General features: G+C 37.9%; 1 protein-coding gene and 1 long non-coding RNA gene across 2 annotated transcripts in view; one reads left to right on the top strand and one right to left on the bottom strand.

Annotated features, from left to right (window-relative positions):
• LOC113517837 (lysosomal-trafficking regulator) overlaps positions 1–20,407 on the top strand; it is a 75,954-nt gene that overhangs the window by 10,094 nt on the left and 45,453 nt on the right. Inside the window, 12 exon segments of the mRNA XM_052898683.1 lie at positions 63–208; positions 1,948–2,087; positions 3,836–3,922; positions 4,002–6,370; positions 7,915–8,093; positions 11,783–11,905; positions 12,879–12,966; positions 13,401–13,521; positions 14,389–14,537; positions 15,125–15,331; positions 16,250–16,345; positions 17,584–17,760. Coding sequence (XP_052754643.1) covers positions 63–208; positions 1,948–2,087; positions 3,836–3,922; positions 4,002–6,370; positions 7,915–8,093; positions 11,783–11,905; positions 12,879–12,966; positions 13,401–13,521; positions 14,389–14,537; positions 15,125–15,331; positions 16,250–16,345; positions 17,584–17,760 — 3,882 coding nt within the window.
• LOC128201511 (uncharacterized) lies at positions 7,366–9,414 on the bottom strand. Its single transcript, XR_008253269.1, has 3 exons — positions 9,347–9,414; positions 7,905–8,078; positions 7,366–7,458 (listed from the first exon to the last, which is right to left on the bottom strand). It is a non-coding gene; the product is annotated as an uncharacterized LOC128201511 (long non-coding RNA).

Genomic DNA, 20,407 nt, shown 5'->3' with positions numbered 1-20,407 from the left:
TAAATGCAGAATATTATTATACAGTTTTAAGAAATTTGAAGCAGTGATTTGCCTTCATACAGAGATCAAAACAGAAGACGCGAGGGTGCAGCCGACCAGCCTTTTCACGATAGCCAATTTACAGTCCTCCGCCGAGATTCTCAGAAAGTATTTACTCGGTGGAGTCGCTTGGCGATGTCTCGTTCTGCTCAGAGCCTTAGGAGTTGAGGTAAGGATACAATATTGTAATTCATTGTTTTTATTTCACGGCTGAAATAATGTGTTTTTTAATGGGTGATAATAGAATGGTAACCCCACCCGCGCTATTAGTATACACCGGCGGGGCACCAGTGAAGGATAATAGGTGACGATAAAGCAGGTCAATTAGCCCATCGTGACAAATTCAACAAGAATTGTCACGATGGTTTCCAGGGGGAACTACGTGGAGGTCATATTGCTAATAGGGCATATTGCTAGCAATGGGGCTGTCAAACTCCATTGTTAATAATCCCTTTCCCCCCGAAATAATGTGTTAGCACGTACATTCGACGCTCATACAAAAGTACCATCAGTAATAATTTAAAATGACAGATACCTTACTAATGGTAGTACTGAGTGTCAAAACACTCAGTCATTCTTCTGAATAGTTTTAAACTTTGATAAACCGTTGTAGATTAATACATAGGTACTTTATATCGTAACTTTGGTAGGCAAGTCATAACATGTTCGTCTTCAGAAATGGCAACGCGTAATGGGTATCATGGACGACGCAATATCGACTATATTGTTGTCCATGGTACTGTTCATGTCTATAAACAATGGATACCGCTTTGTGAACAATCCACTTGTTTACCATTCGAAGTTACAATAAAAAAAATGTAGCTGGCATATTATGTATCATTGATTTTTTTTTTTATACAACTTAGAATGGCAAACAAGGATTCTTATTAATCTAGATGTAAAATGCCCACAAAAGTTGTATAATGTATTATTGTCAATGTCCTCATATGAACCGATACAATGATTCGGAGGAGCTGACCCGTGGCCCCGGCCGCATTATACACAGTTATTGATAAATAACATTTAACATATGATAAACATGTATACATATAAATATGTATGCTCTCTTAAGTTTTATCAATGAAACATGTCTGTATGCATAATTTGAAGTTATCGTCAATTATTAAAGTTGGTTATTTATTTAGCAGAAGTTGAATTTTTATTTATTTAACTTTTTATTGTACCAAAAATAACCAAAAATAAATAAATGACTTTAGACATTAGAATAATCTCTACAGGAGACAATTAAGCAAATGGCTTTGTCATGTCTCTCTTGAAAATATGAAGATACTAGCTTTTATTTATTTATTCACAATAAAACTTCGTAGAAATAGCGAGCTTAATGCCATATGGCATTCTCTACCAGCTAATTATTAGGTAAAAACAGAGAGCGTATGAAGGGCAGAGGTGATGGTTTACCCGCGACTTCACTCTCGTGACCGGATTTTTTTTAATGGATGCTGGAATGGTAACCCCACCTGCGTTATACATATATCGGTATACACCGGCGGGGCACCAGTAAGTGATGATAGGTGAGGATGAAGCAGATCAGTTACGTTAATGCTAAAGGTATTAATATGGAATTAACTTGGAATAACCCTCGAGTTTAAAAAGAAAGAATAAAATTAGTACAGATGATGTTACAATTTTTTTTTTTTATTAATGGTGCATATGTATATTTGTAAGTGTATGTATAAGTTACGCATAACCTTCACTAATTCCGAAATTACCGATTTTGGTCATTCTTTTTATAAGCGAGAGTTATTCCTGTTTTGGATTCATATTAATTTTTTCACCATTGACGAGGCTGTTTTTTTTTTCGTGGAACGAAATTTTAAAATTATTTAGTAATGGAAATTATTTGATTGATTGAAGACAATTTGACAATTCACTGGTCTTTTTATCCAGGGTCTATCCTGCTGCAGACAGCTGAGCTCGGTACTGATCTGGCTGTACGGCGAGCTGAGCGGCACTCCATCACCTTCCCAGCAGCGTTGTCTTTCACCAGCTTCGTCACGGACACCCATACACCAGCTATTCTCACACAAGTAAGTAGTTCAAACTATACATAAATTGATAAGGTATTATTTTTCTGTGATATGTCTTGTTCACATCCTCCTTCGTGCAGGATCAAGGATACATAGACAGGACAGGAGATGAGACATGCTCTGCGAAATAATTTCCCTTTGAGAAATAATACCCCATTTCATCAAGTTGTACTTGCAGCGTCCAACCTAGATTCGCAGTCTATTGAGCGATTTTCAGATTGTCCACTGCAAGTCGCCATCCGGAGGCAGGTGTTCAGCTGATCAGAACGAAATCTGAGGGAGCAGGATGATTGGATTTCCACAAGTTGACTTTATTTTTTCAGGCTAGATGATAACAGTTAAGTTTCTGAGAAAGCTTTTGGTTTGGAAGTCTTAAAGTTTCGTCATCATCCTCTCAGACATTATATGTCCACTGCTGAACATAGGCTTCCTCCATAGACGGCCATAAGGAACGGTCCTGAGCCATCTGACTCCACTGACTACCTTAAAGTCTCACAAATAAACAAAATTGAAGCTTCCGGCAAATATTTGGGAATCTTCTACTAACTTGTTTAGTTTCTATTGTTTGGTAGGTACCTAATTTACATTCGATCCAACAAAATCGTATTTGAGATTTTATCTATGTACGAGAATGTACCTTACTCCAACTGAACTTATTTGTTTAAACCAATAATTTGTGAACACAAAAGAGCGAAAAGGAATACATTATTCAGATTTATAACAAAAATTTCAAAGCAAAAACGGTTCCTCAACCCCCTTCCCCCTGATTTAACGACATTGTACTATATCAGCGCTTAACTATCCACTTCTGAACATAGGCCTCCTCAATAAAGGAGAGTTTTGCCAATAGTTACCACGCTTGACAGACCGGTTGGCAACCACAGTGAGCCTTCGATGATGTTTTAAGAGAGATACCTATCCATCGACATTTAAGTTCCTCTTGTCACCTCTTACGACACCCATGGGAAGAGAATTAGTGGCCCGTTATATACCGGGACCTCACGGCAACGAGATAATGAGATTATATTGGTGTTAAATTTCAAACGCGTACTTCTATTCGATAACCGAAACACATGTGGCCTCACAATATTTGCTAATTGATAATAATTATTGGGATTGCCAAAATATAATTTCTATATGTGCGTGACTCACGGCATCTCGTTGTTTATTTTGCCAGTTATTGTATTATAATGAAATTCAAGGCATTCTTGTGTATAAGAAAAATAGCTTTAACTACCCAAACATTTACCGTTTTAATTTGTATAGAGATAAAAAGAATGATTATAATGTTTTTGATAACATATTTTTACGCGTAGTTATTGTAATGATTATCAGACTGTAAAAAAGCTGTACCTGTATGCCTATTTTTATTCAGTTTTGATAAACAGCTAGTTGTAAAGATACGATGGAAGTTACATAGACATTTCCCCAGATAAATCTCATTTATTTATTTTTTTATGTATTACAATGTATTAAACTGCATGTATGTTTTTTATGAGATGATAATGGAATGGCAAACCCATCTGTACTATCGATATATAATGGCAGATTACTTGTGAATGATAAGTGAAATCAAGAACAATGATTTCTAGACGGCAGGTGTGCTAGCAATTAGTTTCTAATATTGAAAATCTCCTCCCTTCTCGTCAATAACACACATAAGAGACACATCGATCTTAACACAGCCTTTTCTAACTTGAAGCCTGCCCTAGATTTGATGACGTAGCTAATAATATTTTTCTTTTTAGGATATGGTCACAACAGAAACCTGTTAGTATTCAAGGATCCAAAGTGACCTCCGCAGCATCATCAGAGAAAGGTTCCGTTATTGGAAAGTAAGTTTTGTTTTGTCTGATTCTGTATTTATTTAAATTAAAATAAATCATTAATCTGCTGCATTCTATTTCATATTAGATCCAGACACGGTGCTCAAAGTAAAGCCGACGTTGCAGAAAGTAAAAGCAAAAGAAAATTAATTAAACATAGTGATCCTTCCACAGAAGATAGTGATTCCAATCAAGATCTCCAAATTTTGAATCGATCCATTGGCATTAAAGTTTGTACGCCTGACGATAGCTTCGATTATTTCAATACCCCAGTACGATCCCCCGCCGAGTACCCTCTTGAAACTCTACATAGTGATACTTACTCTACGCCACGGAAAGACAAGCCGAAAGTGGATGACTATATGACAGACAAACATAAAGAAATACTCAATTCAGAAATAACATCCTTCGAATTTGTATTATTAATAATAGATCTGCTACAAGAACTATGCAGAGCTGAAAGTAGTTTATCCGGCGCGGAAGGATCACAAATATCAGTACAGTGTATCAATTTTTCCCTGAGAAATCTCTGCTCTCTACAGTTTAGTTCAGTGCCGTCACAGTCCTCGGAGGACGTAGAGGAAGCATCGGAAATCAAAGTAGCTTTAACGGAACTACTCATAGTGTCGTTGGACAAAGTCCTCGTGCATCCAGATTTATGTGCCAAACTAATCAACAACGGCATACTGCCGATGCTGCTACGAATCTTAGAAGACGTGGTCTGTAAATCTAGCAATAAATATCGGAAAACCGATAATCGTGCCAAAGATATTCAAACATCAAATAAGACTGAATCGGAAAATTTGCTCAATTTCGTATTTGGTATATCATATTCGATAACTGCATTCTTCCATTGCCTACTAATGCAGTGCCGGACAGTGGAGAAACTTCGAGAATTTACAGAACAGTTTAGGTTATATGCCGAGTGCCTTAAAGGTGGGTTATTGAAAGACTGCATAGAGTTAATGATAAGGATACCTGATGTAAAACATGACGAGACAGTGACTTTAATCAAGAAGTTAATTGAGACGGTCGGTAAACTAATTTGTGGTATGAAACGAGTGAGGAGTGAAGTAATTCACTCTGCTGCGTGTCCGAGGAGTAGACATAAAACGTGCCGGCAACGGGTGGCGGCTGGCATGTACCACCACCACGACATCCTGGGCGAGGCCAGCATCGACCTGCCCATAGCCTCTGCGTGCTGCATATCTGTGCTGTACGGAACGCTGACTGCTTTAGTAATAGATGAGGAGGTATCCGCAGAACCGGCGTTACGAAACAAACTTCTGAAAGTAATGTTGAACTGTGGGGTGTGTTGTTGTTTCTCACCAGGCACTCTCATGGAAAGCATTGTGAGACTTATGTTAACGCATAACAGCGTAGCCTCCTTGTGTCTTCAAGTACTGGAGCATACTGTATATGGAGAGTTAGGAGCGAGCGTGCTTGTACCAAAAGTTACGGATCAGCTGCCGTGCTCAATTTGTGAACCATCCGAAGACAAAAGAGATATTGGTAGAAAATGTTCACATGGGATCGGTCCAATGGAAAGAAAGAGCGTGTGGTCTTTTCTTATCCATTATAATTCTTTACTTCAATTAGATAACCATAATAACGTATTGCACGCGACGGTCAGTCACTTATTGCGGGTAACACCAAAATGTCGCTCAGAAATGAAATATGAACTTCTATTTAGCGTCATCTATCCGAGCTTCATCGTCGCTAAACATAGGTACATATTAAGAGCGGAAGAGTCCGCTTACTTCCTCACCGTATCATGTCTGAACATATTTGCGAGCCTTCTAAATACTATACCATTTGCTGAACAGTTCATACAAAAAGGCGGACTCAGTTATGTTCTCGAATTAGTGTCATTGTCTGAATTTTCAAATCAATGTTGTTCCATCCTCGAAATAGCTATCACAGTTGAAATATTCAAGTTTATAAAAGACAACTCTGAAGTAACATACTACAGGGAGATAAGTACTCTGGCCTCTGTGCAGATGCTTTTTAAGTCTTTATCGGATATGACTGACAAGTGTTATAAAATATTTAAGTTAAAACTGACAGATGAACTCTTTGACGAGTTGAGCGATTTGACCAAAGAAAAAGAGATGTTAGCGTTCACGCCCGGTTCAGAGTACGTGCAATCCAGACGGATTTCTGTGCCACAAGTAAAAAGCGATTTTGCTTCAAACGAGGGCGTGATCGAAGAATCTATAGAAGATTACATTGAGGTGCTGAAGAACATATGGACCTTTTGGAAGACTTGCGCAGAACTATGCCTGTATAGCCCTATGTTTAGGGAGTACGTTGTGAGTGAGAGCGTGTTCATAGACAGTTATGGCCTGTTGAAGCTACTGCTTCATTACCTGTGTCACTGTGAGTGCGGGCCAGCCGAGACGCGGATTCTGATCAAAATACTGGAGGCACTGTTAACTGTGCAGTTGGCTGCATCCGGTGAGTCTATTTTTTATTACAATAAAATATGTATTGTATATAAAGTCATTGGGCAAAATTAAAGCACATTGCTTTAAGTAAATAATGTCTGATCCGAAGTTCAATTCTCGGTTGGAATCGAACTTTTTAAACGGCCTTAGTTGAGCGTTTTAGGTTAAATGCTCAGATCTCATTTGTTCGAATTTTCATAACACGATAATAATATAAGATTAATATAAGTTTTTTTTTTTATATTTATATTACAACTTAGAATGGAAAACAAGCTGATAGCCTTATGAAAAGTTGCAATAGACTCCTATAAACATGAATTCCTATGGGCATCTCGGAATACCTTGTTACATCTATTGCCATTCTTGATTATACTTCTGTAAGCTGTAACTTCACTACCTGTCGCTAAACGCTATGCTGACGGCCCACCTTATGGAAAGTGGTAACCGTCGCCTATAGACATGAGCAGTACTATGGACATAACAGAATATACTGTTTCGCCCATGATACCCCATGCGTTACCATTCCTGAGGACTCGGTTGTTATTCCCCTGTACCCTGTAATTTACTGTCTTATTATTGTAAAGAAAGGAGGCTTCCTTATACTTTTTGTTCCAATTATGTAAGTAGAGATAAGTTATAAACAAAATGCAAACAGAAATCGCGAACATTGACTCGTAACAGATGACCCCTCGAACCTTGACATTTGACTCTGAAGCTCAGTTTAATGTTACAAATTGTTCAAAATACACATCGAGTCTAGGACCGGCCTGTTATCGGATACCTTAGTATTGATGTCTACACTATACGTTGTCAACTGCGCACCATCCTTATGTCAATGTCCCCAAGGTTAAATTTCGCATTGCAACTATTGATATCTGTCTGCATTATAGAAGTTTGTTACACACTAGATCGGGTTTCTTATTCATGTTCATTCAGCCGGTAAGAAATAAAACGGAATGCGGAAAGAATCTTTTATTTTATTACAGTAAAATTATAAGATTGTCATGTGGTCCCGACATAGCTGATCTTTCCTTTCCCATGGATGCAGTATGAGGCGACTAAGGAATCTTAATGGTCGAGGGATACGTAGCAGCGTCCCTGTTAAAATATCACCAAAGCTAACTGCAGTTGCCAATCCACTTGTCAAGGGTGTCAACTATTGGCAAAAACCCTCTTTCGGGGCATATTTTTAGCTATGGCCAGTTAGCGGTTGATATAATGTGATGATGATAGTAAAATTATTAAACCTGTGCCAGATTTTTTTGCAATATTGCAAACAAGCTAGCGGCGGAAAGGGATTGTTAGTAATGCGCTATACCCTGATAAGTGAGAATGAAAAGGCAGGTCAGTTAGCCCATTGTGATGAATACACCTGGAATCCAGCACGATGGTTTCCAGGGGGGCCTCGTAGAGGTCGACCTAACAGGATATATTGCTAACAATAGGACTGATAGTCCGCATCACTAACTATCCTTTCCCGCCCGACAGGGCATATTGTTGGCAATGAGAATTAGTCTCCTCATGTCTAACAGTGGTTTCCATACCGGTGTATAGATGTGACCTCGGAGCGGTCTAAGGAAACGAGCTGCAGCCTGATCCGGGCGGTGCTGTGCGGCGCGGGGGTGGCGGCGGGCGAGGGCGGGGGGCTGCACGCGGTGTGCGAGGCGCTGCTGCGTGTGGCGGCCGCGCAGCCCAGCGCCCGCCACTGCATGCCCACGCTCCCTCATGCAAAGGTAACCCTCATTCATTGTCCACTAGCCAATACTATTTTGAAAATACTCTTATCTGTTTTTTCTAAGAGATTTATGTATTAAGTAAATATTTAAAACATGAATTGTACAAAACCTAATGTCTTTGACAAAATCCACGATAAATCAAATATTACACTCGAACGAAATCACGGGCGAAAGCTAGTTTAAAATATTAATGGAACTAAATGTGTTACAATAGAACGGGACCCTTGTGGCGCAATTTATACATTATTAATTAAAACAAATACATTCCTACTGCCTACAAATATTCTTATACATCGGCATCCGACGTCTCGTTAAAAAAAACATAGAAAAAAAACATTCTACCAGTAATTTAATAAACGTTCGTCCAATCAAACTAAAGAAATTCCCATATTTCGTCTCATAGGAATGTGCGCGACATTATCGAATTAACGGCGACCGGTTTGGTGGCAGCACTTTTATGTCTTGCTAGATACAAGCAGGGTTCCGCATTTTACTATATGAATGTGTAACTAAAATTCTAAAAAAAAAAAAAAAAATGTGTAACTATCATACTAGTAATCAACTATCACAATAATATTATCATCAAGAGCCCCGCTCTATCAATTAAACGAACAGAACTTCTCCACTTAAACTATAATTACTCTTCTAAATCTAAAGGTTGCCTGGAAGAGGTCGCTCTTAGTTATAAGGCTGCCCATTGTTTTGTCAGTGTAATATTTTCTTGTAATTGTTTGTATTTATAATAAGTTTATTATTGTAAACTAATGGAGGAAACAATAATGAGTATCTATCTACCTAATATTATATGGCGTTAATTTACAAACAGGTAAAGAGAAATAACACCTGAGTCCTCAGGAATGGCAACGCATGGGAGGTATCGTGGTCGAAACAGTATACTCTGTTATGTCCATAGTATTGCTCATGTCTATAGGCGACAGTTACCACTTTCCATCAGGTGGGCCGTCAGCTTGTTTGCCATTCTAAGTTGTATAAAAAAAAAACAATATTATAAAAGAGAAATAAAAATTTTCATTATTTGTAATGGATAAACTTAGAAAGTACCAATTTTAAAAATCTCTCACCTATCAATTCTAACATTATCTACTGATAGTCACTTGGTTTATATTTTATTTAAAAAAAATTAGACGTCTTTTAATTATCTATCTGTGCGAAGTTGGAGCGGGTGTCTAGTTTACAATGAACATATGTAAGTATAGGAATTTATTAAGATATCCAATATCGTACCGTACCCAGGTACTTTGTGGTCGAGCCGCTACGTAGTCCGTTCGCCGGTCGCGTCCGTACACATGCACTCGATTGGAGGCAATGCACGTGAACTCTAAATAACAAAGTTACACGTTAATAAAACACGTAATTTTGCGTACCTTCCCCGTGGTTCAATGGTGTTTAATTTCCTTGATATCTATAAGAAAATAAATGTGGTAATAATGTGAAGTGAAACTAAGATGTTATTTGTACATAAAGATGGATGAACAAACGGTAAAAATTTATATTATAATAAAAATATTTTTTTAGGTACTTCTTTGGATAGTGAAAAGTTTTTATATAAATACAAGTAAATAAATAAATCGAGCTAGTTACGTTACCTAGTCGTACTTTGAAATTATGATAAAACAAATAAGATTTTGTGAATATCATAATATTTTTGATTGTCTGTGAGGGAAACTTACATTTTTCCCTGGATAATTATTATCTTCCTGCCCTTATCCCAATTATTTTGTATTTTTTATTATGCCAATAATTTTTTTTAATATGACAAGGTTTTGGTTTTTCATTTTACGACCGGCCGCTTGCTTCACGTCATCTTATCTCGTCATCTCTGGATTATGAACGACAAAAATCATTTTGAGCCATTAAAGCCACGGTTTCATCATTTAAAATCCATCTCATGACAGAACCTGTACGGTATAGGCAGAGAAAATTGAGTATTAACGAACTTTTATGTTTCCTTTTTGAGTAATAGCTACTTAGTTTCATTGATAGAACACGCCCTTAAATGTATGCCAATGATTTCTTCTTGTAGATACAATGTATATTATAATTGCATATCACTCCATCGATCGTAACAAACTTTCGAATTTATTGGAACTTATTATACTTGCCTATTATACTTATTATTCTATGGACCACACGGGTCCATAGAATGGGCCACCCCTTCCTTTCCCATAGGTGTTGTACTAGAGGCGTGTTACAGGCGACTAAGGGAATTTAATGATCGAGGAATGGGCAATGACCATCTTAAAATATCACCAACTGGGGTTGCCAACCCGCCTGCCAAACGTGGCAACTACTGGCAAAACCCCCTTTATATGGGGGGCCTATGTTCAGCAGTGGACAGTTAACGGCTGATATGATGATCATGAATAGAATTATGCACAAATCATTTTAAGGTTGTTAATTATTAAGAACAATTAGGAATGAGTTTAGAATTGGGATTAACTTGCAATAGTATGCATTGGCTAGTTACACTAATATGTATCTTTAAGAACAATGTGATACTTTTATATCGCTAGTATTGCAATTCGAAAATGCAAAACGTCTCAATTCCAATATAGATAGATAAATAATTTATTTGCATTACTTACATCTCACAAATTACAATACAAACATACACATAATACAGACATACACAGTAAAAGAGATAAAAGAATGAAAAACAAAAAAAGCAACAAAAAGAAACAAAAAGCAAAGTATATAAAAAAACATTTTCCTTCTTTCATGTGCGTGCCATAGTAACACGAAATGGTCACAACACAGTTTATTGCTTTGCCCTCAAAAAAGCAAAACACTGATGTTCTGTTGCGGCCAAGGGTCAGTCGCGAAATTCCTTAATAAAAATAATAATAAAAAAGAAATATAAATAAAATACATTGTGTGTGTCCATTACATTTGCCTCCATTTGATATTCTATTCTATTCTAAATAAATAAATAACAGATACCATAAGATGAGGGGTAGTCGAGAGGTCACTTTCTGTCACATTATCGATATATCGAATATCGAGCTATTGTAATTTATATTAAGAGTAACCCTCGCAGATCCACATTTTTTTTATACCACTGAGGTGGCAAACAAGATGGTAAGTGGTTTTTGTAGCCTATGAACACCTGCAATACCAGAGGTATTACGCGTGCGTTGCCGACCCTGAAGAAACCTCTTTACCCCCCTTTTGAAGAACCCCATGCTGTAGTCTCTTGGGAAAACCTCGGCAGGGAGCTCATTCCAAAACCTGAATGTTCGTGGGAGGAAACATCTCTGAAACCGTGCAGTACGAGACCATTGAGGCTGTAGGACATGAAGATGAACTCCCTTTCGATGGCGAGCCGTATGATGGTAGAAAGTAGCTGTGAGCATCATATTGAACAATTCCTCTAAGCACAATCCATTGTACAGGCGGTAGAACACGCAGAGCGAGGCAAAATCTCTCCTAAGACTCAAGGGTTCGATACCGCTTGTAAGCCACATCCGTACGTTTCCCGTTGTAAACCAAAATCTTAGTTAATTCTCTATAAATTCATCGCTATGGGCCAACTGACCTTTTTCATCCTCACCTATCATCTCTCACTGCTTCCCCGCCCGCGTGTACAAATAGGGTAGGCTGTGTTATCATTTTATTATCACCTATTGGAAACAATGGTATAGCGTTGATGGTGTGGCGTCGTTCAGGTACCGCCGCTGCTGTGCCCGTCGGGCAGCAGTTCACCAGCGTGCTCGTCCAGCGAGGACAGTGCGCCCGCGCCCTACGCCAGCGACCGCAGCGACGCGCCCCGCCCCGACGACGGCTATGAGGTGAGTAAAGCAGTGCGCCCTCGTGACGGACCTTGCTGTCCCCATCTGTCTTTATAGTACATTACTGCAGTAGCTAGCAACTGAGGCATTGATGGACGAACGTGCAAATGTGGGCCGAGGTGTAGCCGAGGCACACATACGTGAGTCCATCAATGCCTAGTTGTGGCCAAGGCTTGTATAGTACTTTTTGAATTCAATGACGAATACTAATAATTTTTCACGCGCCATAATGTTCCCTTGTTTTTTTTTTTTCAATAAACAGCTTTCTATTTGCAAGCCAGTTCGAAATTTAAATTAAACCTTTTATTAGTTACCTTCTTGGTAGCCATGTATCGAAGTAAAAGAACATTCCATTTTTAAATTACAGGACGGATATGAATTTACATAGTAATTTATCTGGCCGCAAAACACGACAGATATGGTTTTTCATATAACTTTGTATACCGTCCTCCCAGTGTATACCGTTAGCGCAGGTGAGATTACCATTCCATTATCATCCATTATAAAAGAAGAGGAGCCAGCTCCCAGATACAAGCGAAAGCTTTCAACTATGTGTAGAGACAGTGCATACGCGCAAGACCTTGCTTGCGGTAGCGATAACGTATTTATATTGTAGATATATTCACTGTTAAGTCTATTTTGCCGTTCCAAACTAAAATACATAGTTGCAGCTTTTTATAATTTTGAACCAAGTCAATTATCATGTATGTATATTCGTACTGAATTAATTTTTCCACTTGTGTGGCATGTTACCATAACTGTCACCTCCTTCCCCGGAAGACCGAATCCTCTATTGCAGTGCTAAATATCTAGGAGCTGAGCTTTTTTCTCAGCACTGTTATCATTTCAGATCAAATCTACTCTGCATATCCTCAGAATTTGTCATATTTACCAGAATTCTTATTAAATTTATAAGTGCTAGTAAATGTACCTAATATGAATTATTTACGATGTGCATTGTTGTGTGTCTCAGGCTGATGTCGAAATAAGTAAACTGGATATGACGTCATACAAGCTGAAGAAAATATCTGACTCTCTTTCCTCTACGGGAAGCAATTATGGTAAGTTCCTTCTTATTCGAACAAGTCGAAGATAGCTCAGAGGAGTTTTTTTTAACTGAATAAAAATTAAATTATTACCGTGCTTGTAATTAAGGCGGTAATAGGTAACAAACAAACTCACTTTCACATTTGTAATATTAATAAGGATTAAAAAACTTAGAGATTATACTTTTGGGCATATTTATTAATTTTCAACCGACTTCAAAAAAGGAGGTATTTTTTATGTATACTCTTATTACCTCCATCAGTTATAAATCGATTTGGAAAATATTTTTTTATCTCTAAAGGATATACTAACAAATTGGTCCCGTAGAAATTTTATCAAAATCGGTTTTCGTAGTTTACTGTTAAAAATAAAATAACTGGTTTTTACACAATTAAAGTCTTTTTTTTTCTGTGGAAAACATTTTTAATTTTATTTATGTTGTTGCCAGCTAAGATCCAAAAAAAATTCGAGTCGACTGTGGAGTGTAGCGAGTACATAAAGAACGACGAACTTGCCCACCCGGAGTTGTGCATCATAGTCGTCGACATACTCATACAACTCATACAGATGTAAGTATGAACTATTATTAATCTGTCAACCAACTTTAAAAAAGGAGGGAGTTATTTGTCCACAATATATTTCTTTCATGTATGTCCATCGATTTCTCCGTCAATTTTGGACCGATTTCAATAATTCATTTATTATTCGAAAAAGTATACGCCTGAGGCGGTCCCATTGTCACCAAGCCAGGCTCTTATGATGGGACCTAGAAAAATCGAGGGCAAACCCTAAATTTTAGAGACACATATATGGTGATTCATATTTTTCTAAATTTGTTTAGATATTTGCATGCGGTAGTCATTATCTCATATTGCTGAACTGATAATGGAAAACACAACTCCTCGATGATTGAATATTTAAATATATTTTCCAAATAAAGTCCAACTCTTAAATAACTGTAAGCATCTGTCAAATTATACAGATCTATCGACAACAAACAACAGAACGCATCAATTGTCACAGACTGAAAACATTTCTTCTGTTAATTTTGTTAGTTGCTAGTCAACTGTTGTATCAGGTTATCCTGCAACTTATTTTTCGTCAATTATCAGCGTACGTTTTAATATTAACGAATGTTGTAATTTTTTTCAAAGCAAAAGGTACTTTTTTTAACGGATGACTAGCGACCCGCCTCAGCTTCGCACAGGTGTAATACTAAATAGCACCAACGGCCCCCCGGCCGGTACCCCCACAACCCCTATGTCCCTTCATTTTAATTCTGTAATATGAAATGATAGAATAAAAATTATCACCGGGCCAAATCGCGTTGAGATCGACTTAATAGGGTATATGGCTAGCAATGGGCCTGTTAATCTGCATTACTAACAATCCCTTCTCCCCCCAGCTAAATGTACTATTGTGTGCGTGTGTGTCAGGGCGGTGGAAGGCGGCGGCGGCGCGGGCGCGCGGTGCGGCCGGCTGTGCAGGCGGCTGGCGGCGCGGCGGCCGCGCGCCGGCCTGCTGCGCCGCCTGCTGGCGCCGCCCGTGCGAGCCTTGCTCGCAACACACCACCCGCCGCTCCAAGGTCGGTCGCCCACTCGCCACCATCACCAACATCACCATCACCATCACCGCCACTTGTGTATACGTCAATCTATCTTTATAACACAACAGTGAACGCTCTCGCTTGACAACAATATTTTTATAAAATCTATATGACACATATTCTGTATATATATATATATATATCTTAGATTATATATTATAGATAGTGTCTTCGTACAAATACTTCGAGAAAATCAGGTCAACTATTTCATATAATTTTGCGTGATAAATAGTTATGAAGGTTTCTTCAACAGGTTAAGGTTTCTTTTCTTCTCTTTTAAAGTTTCTTTCTTTCTTCTGAATTTTTCCACCTTTTTAGTGCGTAAAAACTCATTTTATTTATTAAAAAAATATAGACACGTCAAGATATGTTATGTGCGTAAGTATATAGAACACTGATAAAAAAACGAGTGAGCTAATTTAACAATTAGCTGACAAAAAGTTGACCCATTTTAAGACTCGATGCTCTATCTATATACTATATTCTAAGATATATATAAGCGAACGCAACATAAATATCAGCTTTCACAGTATTAACTCTTCATTAAAACAACATTCATTTATCAGATTTACAGCGCAACATTTTGGAGTTAATCCACTCGGCCGCGACTCAAAGTATAAGCCCAGTAGAATTGGGGGAGCTACTGAAACTGCTGGCAGCGGAGCAGCCGCCGCTGGACCTGCTGCTTCCAGCGCTGCAGCGGCTGGCGGCGGCCGCTGTGCCTAACACACCTGATTGTTTCCTCACGTTTCCAGTGGAAGCTCAGCCTGCAGGTCGGTTTCTATTGCTGCACTGATTCATACATAATATCGATTGTCGAGATCTTCGACATTTCTACCTTAAAATCCACCATATTAGAATTGGCTTTGTATAACCCGCCCATATAAATGTACTATTCCCTTAATATTACGCTCTTAGGTCGAAATACCTATTAAACTCTACGGGTTATGTACTAACTGACACTGAACACGTACTAACTAATATACCTATGCTGGGTAAAATGTGCTAGTAATATGATCTAATAACCCCATTGCTAGCAATATATTCTGTCACCTCGACCTCCAGCAGTTCCCCCTGGAAACCATTGTGGTTAATTCTTCTCAAATTTGTTACAATGAGCTAACAGATATGTTTTTGTCCTTTTTTATCATCCTTCACTGCTTTATTATATATTTCAGCTAAATAGTCATCTCTTGTTGTATGTAATATGTAGCAATACCAGTTCAGCAGTCGACAGTTAAGGGCTCTTAACTCTCCACTGTTGACCTGGTTTTGCCAGTAGTTCCCACACTTGGTAGGCGGGTTGGCAAACGCAATTTGGCTTTTGATGATATTTTAAGAGGGACGCTGCTGTCCATCTCTTCACCATAAACTCCCTTAGTCGCCTCTTACGACACTCACGGGAAAGAGGTGGCTCTCTTAAAAACCATAAATTATACAATGGGAATTTTAATATACTTGTCATATTTAGTAAAAATAAGAGTCGAAAAATTTATACTTGACAACAATAAGTACATATTTTTCTTGTATACATATTTTATTTCCTTGTGTCTTTCATAAAGGGGAATAGTAAACAGTTTACATTCGTTCGTTTCATGCATTCATTTATTTCACAAACTCCCTTTTTGTTCTAGCTCGTATTTTATACACTTTTAATTGATAATAAAATATAAGAATTATTCTATTTACAGACACCATGCAAATGGCGGGAGACGATGTGAACTTATCGGTGAACTATCAAATAGAAGCGCAAACAAGGAAATTACGGGAGAGCCATATTGCAGCGGGTGAGTTCATTTTAAACTGTTTTTGTTCATATTTCAATTTGTTTCCCGGAACTTAGTGTGAGTAATGTTTGAAACAAATAACGCTTTAACATCAAAAATTTATTTTATAAAAGCGATGTTATTTCTAAATTGTTTTGTATGGTACTCTGTTTTATTTTTATCTATTTATTTATATGCTTTTGGAAATGAATTTTTTCTACCTATAGACATCAAGTTATAACCAAAATGTACACTTATCTTACTGACTTATTCCTTCAAGGGATTTCTTTCAGTCAATCTTTAGACCCCGAAAGAAGAAAGTATCTGTAGAGTTTGTATTTTTTTTATGCCACTGAGGTGGCAAACAAGCATACGGCCCACCTGATGGTAAGTGGTTGTATGTACTGCGTGACATATATATATATATAGTCCAAAAATAAAATGATAAATAACTGAATATAGAACACTTAAAATCTTTTTGATTGAGCTTTGAGAGCATGAACGTTCTGGCCCATTTTGGTATCATTTGGAAGAAGTTCCAAAGTCTACACTGTAAAGGATATGGTGTGGGATTTTTGTGGTATTTTACAATATTATGAAAAAAGTTAAAAAAAAGTCTCTAATCTTTTCCACATTAAAGGGCAATTCAGTAAAGTTCATATTGGTTCATTCTTAGATCTGGAAATTCTATCAAAGCTCAAGAGTGTAGGTATTTTGGGTTGCTCTTCAATATATTGGGTTACTAGTTTACCATAATATAATATAGTATTAGTTTGAGGGTCAGATCTTGAAAACATTAATTTAATGTAATGTAGGTGGCCAGGTGGATTTCTTTTCAGTTTTATATAAAAATGATTGAGGACACATTGTAGTCACACTCCTTCATTATATAGAAATAATTATGTTGTAAGTAAATATACATATGTGGTAGAAAAAATACAGATGTAAAGAAAATCATTAGCCGTACGTCAAACTTGGAATCTACCAATGATATAGAATATATTAGGACAAAAATATCCTAAATAAAAATATAAATAAAATGTGCCTTACATACTACTACTCATAAATTGATAGCTGAATACTCCATGTAAATGTGAAAAACGACTTTTTTGTTGTTTCTCTACGATTCATATTTCTTTGAGATTTTTTTTCACCAGTAGAACATCTTGATTCTATCTCGCACTGTATATAGCTTCGATCTCAAATGATACGAGGTATAGCCAGATTAATGTGATGCTTAAGTAAGTGCATGGTGGCAGGCGTGGCGTCTGCGTGGTCGCGGCACGCGGCGCGATGCTGCGTGGGCGGCGCGGGCTGGGCCGCGTGGCAGGCTGGCTTCGGCGTCCTGCTGTGGCTGCGACTCACACACGCGCGAGCCTCACGCTCGCCACGCTCACCATGCTCGACACGCTCGCCACACTCGCGCTCCAGATGGGGTAAGTACCTTTTACAATTTTATGTATCTATTATCTAGTATCCGAAGTACATGATTTACTTAGTAAGTAACTTAATGGTACAGTGTAATACATCAAGTGATATTTATAAGTTATTATTTATTTTCAATTTATTTATGCCTTCATTTCTCTCTAACTACAGTACGTGACATTTTTTAAGTTGAACTTAGAAGATATACTAATATGACAATTTGGGTCATAGTGCATAGATTATTATTATATTAAGTAAAAAATCGTGTGTGAACGTAGGCAGTAGGTATAAAGTAATACGTACTAATAAACTGATGACAATGCAATCACAAAAACGAGATAAAAATAATTAATACACTAGTATGCGAACTCTTTTTTTGGTTACCATATATGTGGTGAGATAATACTCACCAATGTTTATAATATATGTAAACTTTTATAATATAATTAAGTTTTTAAAAACAAGCAGACAAACGAACATTTTGTTATATATATATATTTATATCATAACGCTTGGTCACGGGACTCACTCGCAAGATGCGCGCGCAGGTCGCGCAGGCGCTTTGTGATTGTTGGCAATTTATTTACAATATGAACCCTACTATTAATTCTACATATACACATACTATTAGTATTTAAAAAGAAATCAATGGCATACAAATTGAAATAAATTAATTTTTAACACTATTAGTAATGTGAAAGTTGAGAAAAATTATTTGGATATTGCCTGTTATGTTTTCTTAATTTCATTCACATCCTTTCAGCTGTCAATAAGCGCTCAATAAATTTAACGAGATTGCACATCTATACATTAAAAGTTCTTTAGAAGTGTTCACATTGATTACTAAAATAGTAGCATAAACAAGTAGAGATTGTGTCGAAAACCTGTGATCGTCCACATATTGTTATAATATATACCTCACTGGTATCAAAGAATAATATATATTTTTTACTAATGGTTTCTTCAGTGAAATCAATTAAAAAATTACATGAAAATTAAATTGAAATAAGTAGATAGATCATTATCATAATTATCTCAGCCATTATCTGTCCATTGCTGAACATAGGCCTCTCCCATAGACTGCCGTAAGGAACTATGCTAAGCCACCTGCGTCCATTATTATAATTGCATTCACGTACATAATATAGCGTTGTTACAATGCTCTTATAAAGAGTAAGTATATGAAATCCTGTTTGGGTGTAGCAAAATTTTATTTTTTATTTATTCATTAGTACAAATATGTGTACATGGCGGACTTAATGCTAAAAGTATTCTCTCCCAGTCAACCATAGAGTAGTGTCAGAATACTCGAATGCGGTACTAGTAATTATTGATATACATACTGTAACAGACCGTTGTTGGAAAATGTTATTTTGGTAGTTATCAAAATGAAACGGACGCTTGCAAGACACTTTTTTAATCAATTCACAAAATATAGCAAAACTACGAACTAACAACAACAACTAACAACTCGTACACACACGTGTCACGGGACAATCGTTTGGCGCATGCGCGCCGGCATTAATTCAATCAAATGCTAACAGATGGCGCTAGTGGTTACAATTATAACATTTTACGAGGTGCGAGGTGCATCGCTTACATCCTCCCCCCTAGTGTCGGTGTCGCGACACTCATCAACTCGCGGAAACGGTGCCACTCGTGTCACCGGTCTCTTCATCACGCCCCGGTTGCTTCTCACGTCCACGACCCTCACTCTCCCGTCTTTTCCAGGATATACAGCTTCTATAATTCCTACAGGCCAGCTGTATCTAGGTAAGTTCGGGTCCACTACAAGAACCAAGTCTCCTACACGGACTGAATCTTCATCGTGGTACCACTTTTGACGCGGCAACAGCACAGGTAATATTTCTTTCAGCCATCGCTGCCAGAACATATCACATAACCTTTGAGCTACTCTCCATTGACGGCGCAGGTAAAGGTCACTGTCGTCGAAGTCACCGAGCACAGGTAAGTTAGACGAGGAACCAAGCAAGAAGTGGTTAGGGGTCAGTGTCTCCTGGCTCCTAGGATCCACCGATACGTGAGTCAGTGGTCTACTATTCACCATACTCTCTACTTCTGCGAGAAAAGTAACAAGAACTTCCTCACGCGGCGCTCTTTCTTTCAGCACAACGCGAAGTGTAGACTTCACGCTGCGAATGAGGCGCTCCCAGGCTCCGCCCATATGTGGACTAGCCGGCGGTATGAAATGCCAGTCTACTCCTCTGTGTGCGAGTTCTGATTGGACTATATCATTGTTCATAATTTCAGCACAGGCTTTCTTCAATTCAGCATCTGCCCCTCTCATGTTGGTGCCGTTATCTGAATAAATGCATTGTGGCCACCCTCGTCGTGCAGCTGCTCTTCTGAGAGCCATGATGAGTGAATCCGTTGTCAGCGAAGGCACTACTTCAATATGTATCGCACGGACTGTCAGACAGGTGAATATCACTCCATAACGTTTAGGTCTCTGTCGTCCTACTGTGACTTCAAGAGGACCGAACAAATCGATGCCACAATGAGTGAAGGGCCTTAAGTGATGGGCTAATCTGGCTTCAGGTAAGTCACCTAATCTAGATGGTTTAGGAGTAACCTTTTTTATACGACACAACAAGCATCTGGAAGCAACGGTACGGACTGTAGGTCGCAAATTAATTA

This window comes from Galleria mellonella, unplaced genomic scaffold, assembly GCF_026898425.1.
Source record: "Galleria mellonella isolate WM207_F2 unplaced genomic scaffold, CSIRO_AGI_GalMel_v1 utg537, whole genome shotgun sequence".
In the NCBI taxonomy this organism is placed as follows: domain Eukaryota; kingdom Metazoa; phylum Arthropoda; class Insecta; order Lepidoptera; family Pyralidae; genus Galleria; species Galleria mellonella.
Note: the sequence above shows the minus strand (reverse complement) of the source record. Positions and strands in the feature narration are given on the sequence as shown.